This window comes from Camellia sinensis, chromosome 1, assembly GCF_055761805.1.
Source record: "Camellia sinensis isolate YWXY chromosome 1, ASM5576180v1, whole genome shotgun sequence".
Classification (NCBI taxonomy): Eukaryota; Viridiplantae; Streptophyta; class Magnoliopsida; order Ericales; family Theaceae; genus Camellia; species Camellia sinensis.
Window position 1 is genome coordinate 22,537,313 of NC_138961.1, and position 3,407 is coordinate 22,540,719.

At 36.9% G+C, this 3,407-nt stretch overlaps 1 protein-coding gene across 1 annotated transcript; it reads left to right on the top strand.

Moving 5' to 3' along the window:
- The first annotated feature begins 242 nt into the window (after positions 1–242).
- Positions 243–1,891, top strand: LOC145822949 (uncharacterized). The gene is made up of 3 exons (XM_082921585.1): positions 243–302; positions 816–866; positions 1,286–1,891. The coding sequence occupies exons 1-3, from the start codon at positions 243–245 to the stop codon at positions 1,889–1,891; spliced, it is 717 nt and encodes a 238-aa protein (XP_082777711.1).
- The last annotated feature ends 1,516 nt before the right edge of the window (positions 1,892–3,407 follow it).

The window sequence follows — 3,407 nt, forward strand, 5'->3', positions numbered from 1 at the left end:
GTGCTAGGATTTCATTGCTGCTATTATAGTATGGTTCAGTGATGTTGGAGTGAAGACAACGGATTGGACGGCGTTTGGTTGTGACATTTTCTGGAGTATAACTAGTTGAAATCAGTTGTTTTCGAGTTACAGGACAAGTGTATGATTGCATGATTTAGGTTAGTATCATTTTGGTTATGAATACATTTTCAGTTTATGTTTTGATTTGTATGATGGATGGGATGCTCTGTTTTTTGATTGATATGGATCGAATGCTCTATTTGTTCAATTATATGCATTTTACGTGGCCCTGTGGAGGGGAGGTAATTCAGATTATATGAAGAATGTGGATGTTCACATTTTATTTGTAATGATGGTGGCGATATTTTGAGTTTGGTTTTGGCAGTGTAAAATTTATATATACGCATATACTTTGTATGTTCGTTTTATTTTATGTTTTGATTTATGTCGTGATGTAAGTGTTTGTTTGGTGAGTTTTTTATGTTTGCTTAATGAGGCTCTGTGCGGGAGAGATAATTCAGAGTATATGTAACAATGTAAATGTTCACGTCTTGTTAATATGAAGTTATGGAGGGTTACTTGCATGTTGTGTACTGCAACCTCATTCTGGTGGTGTCATTTTGATATTGTAAAATGTTTTATGCTGTGTAAAGATAGTAGTGATAGTTTTCATTATGGATTTAGCAGTTGAACTGTACACATAGGCATTTAATTTTGCACAATGTGAATTTTCATATAGTTTGAATTATTGTATGTGTTGTTGTTTGTATGGTTATAATATGGTTGTTAACTGTTGTATTGTTGTGTTTTTACAGGAGATGGATACCTTTATGATGTTGGTGTGCACATATGGTTGTAGTACAACTGTAATAAATGTTGCCCTCACATTGTGTTATTCGCGTTTGGTGAAGTGTTTGTGTGAAAAATAAGGTGAGTCATCCGCTTGTTCTATTTCATTGTTTTGTCGGTTACTTGGGATTACTAGGTGTGATTTGGACAATGAGGAAGAATTTCAGAACATGTTATTACTTGCTAAATCAATGGGGGCACAACATGTAGAGGTTGTCATTGAGTTGAAAAGTAATATTAGTCAGTCGAGTAGCTCTGGGTCGCTGTGTGTGGGGGGTGAGGAAGAAATTGATGCACTCTAGAGATTTTGCCACCATAAGGAGAAAGTGTTGTTGTCAGCCTCTTGGGCAAATGGTATTACGCATGCGAGACAACGATTTGTTAGAGGTGCACAAGAATTTCGTGATGTTTTATGTAAGTATGCAATCCAGTGTAGGTTTCAGTTCACGTATGTCAAGAACGAGACAACAAGGGTTACTGTGGTGTATGCAATGCGCAAGGAGAGAGGTTGCTTGTGGGCTATAGACATTGTAGAATACAACGAACAAATGGTTTTTTCTACATCAAGAGGTTTAGTGATGTGAATAGTTATGGTACGGATGTCCGAACATCGAAGAATCTGAGAGTTAGTTCTGATTTGGTGTTGAGTAGTAGATCTGAAATTGTGAGGGACAAGCCGTTGACTCGGCCGTGTGAGGTGGTGACTGTTTTGAAGAGGGATTATGGGCTAGATGTGAGTTATCGCGTGGTATGGTTAGGTGTGGAGAAAGCAAAGGTTGTTATTCATGGAGATCACTCATTATCGTTTGACCAATTGCAGTGGTATTCGGATGCTCTGATACGTTACAATCCAGAGAGTTACATCAATATTGACTATGACTCGAGTAGTCAACAATTTTGTCGTTTCTTTGTATCATTCGCTGTGTGTATTTCTGGGCACAATTCTTGTTGGCCTTTATTATTTCTGGATGGAACATTCCTCAAAGGAAAGTATAAAGGTCAGCTACTTGCGGCAATGGCGAAAGATGGAAACAATGGTTAATATTTTTTTTAGCTGTGTATCTATATAAATATTCACATTGAGCGGCATAGTGTGGATATATGATAGACCATTACACAGTGTAAACATTCACATGACCTGTTTGTTTTATAGTGTTTTTGTAAACTACTTGTGTTACTATTCACATTGGAATATTGTGAACAGTTGTTTAATGGTGTTGTGTTATAAGTCTATTCCCTACTGTATTTGCGATTGTTGATTCAAAGACTATGACTAATTGGTTGTGGTTCTTGCACGAACTTGGGAAGGTTGTTGATGGTAAGCATCAAATTACTTTTATTCAGATCGTAATCTTGGTTTGTTATAAGCGATGCCGAAGATGTTCCCATCGTCTCACCACAATTATTGCTTACAACACTTGAAGAACAATTTAAGAGACCGGATGAAGGGAATTAATAATGGATTTAGGGACCACCTCGTTAGTAGTTTGGATGGCTGTGCTTACGAGCCAACTGTGGTAGGTTCCATGAAAAGCTTGAGAAATTAAAAGAGAAGGGTAAGCAACAAGCACATAGTTTTTTCAAGGAGTTAGTATCTGCGCACTATGCGAATTCATACTTTAGGTAATAGTAGTTTCCTGGTGTATTCCATTTGTCAAGTTTAGAACGATAGCGATGTGAAATTTCAGTTATGTTTTGTGACGATGTGAAATTTCATATTCAGTTTCGAATAAATTTAATTCAATATTGTACAATGTTTGTGATATTGTACAAGGGCATGCGTTATGGGGAGATGACATCCAATGCGGTAGAGTCATTTAATAATTAGATTAAAGAAGCACGCAATCTTCCTATCACTCAGATGGTGGACGTAATTCGTACTTAGTTTATGCGCAAATGTTTGCGCAACGTGACCAAACAAACAAGTGGAATAAGTTTATTTGTTCTACATTCAAACAATTCTTCTTGATTCATTCAATGACAGCAGGTCTTGGCAGGTGTGCAAAGCCAATGACGATGTGTTTGAGGTTCATTCTATACCATTTGTTACAGTTGATATTGCAAGGCGTACGTGTTCTTGCTTCAAATGGAAAATCAACGGATTCCCATGTGACTATGTTGTTATTACTATTCAGAAGAGCGGCTACACTCTCAATGATTGTGTGGAACATTACTTTCATGTAGAGACGTATTGTGCAGCTTATTCAGGTGCCATATTTCCTATACCATCGGTAGAAAAGCAGTCTTTTGATCCCACAGACTTCACTATATACCTACTAATTGTGAAAATACCACCCGACAGGCCGAAAAAAAATATAATCCTGTCAACGGGTGAGAAACTAAAGCAAATAAGGTGCAGGAGATGTGATAAGTTGGGTCATGCAAGGAGCCGATATAGGGTGCACATTTTTTTATTTCAACATTGTGTTTTACATGTGATTTTTATATTGATTTTTGAAATAAGATTGTGTTATGGTGGCAAACATTATGTTGCAATAAGATTACGTTGCGTTGGCAAACATAATAATGCATTGGCAAACCTAATAATACATTAGTAT

Bases quoted from the DNA above. Each gene is read 5' to 3' on its own strand.
- LOC145822949 (XM_082921585.1), top strand. From the start codon at position 243: ATGGATCGAATGCTCTATTTGTTCAATTATATGCATTTTACGTGGCCC. The intron at 303-815 runs GTAATTCAGATT...GTGTTTTTACAG, and splicing joins CGTGGCCCTGTGGAGGGGAG to GAGATGGATACCTTTATGAT. The intron at 867-1,285 runs GTAATAAATGTT...AATCCAGTGTAG, and splicing joins CATATGGTTGTAGTACAACT to GTTTCAGTTCACGTATGTCA.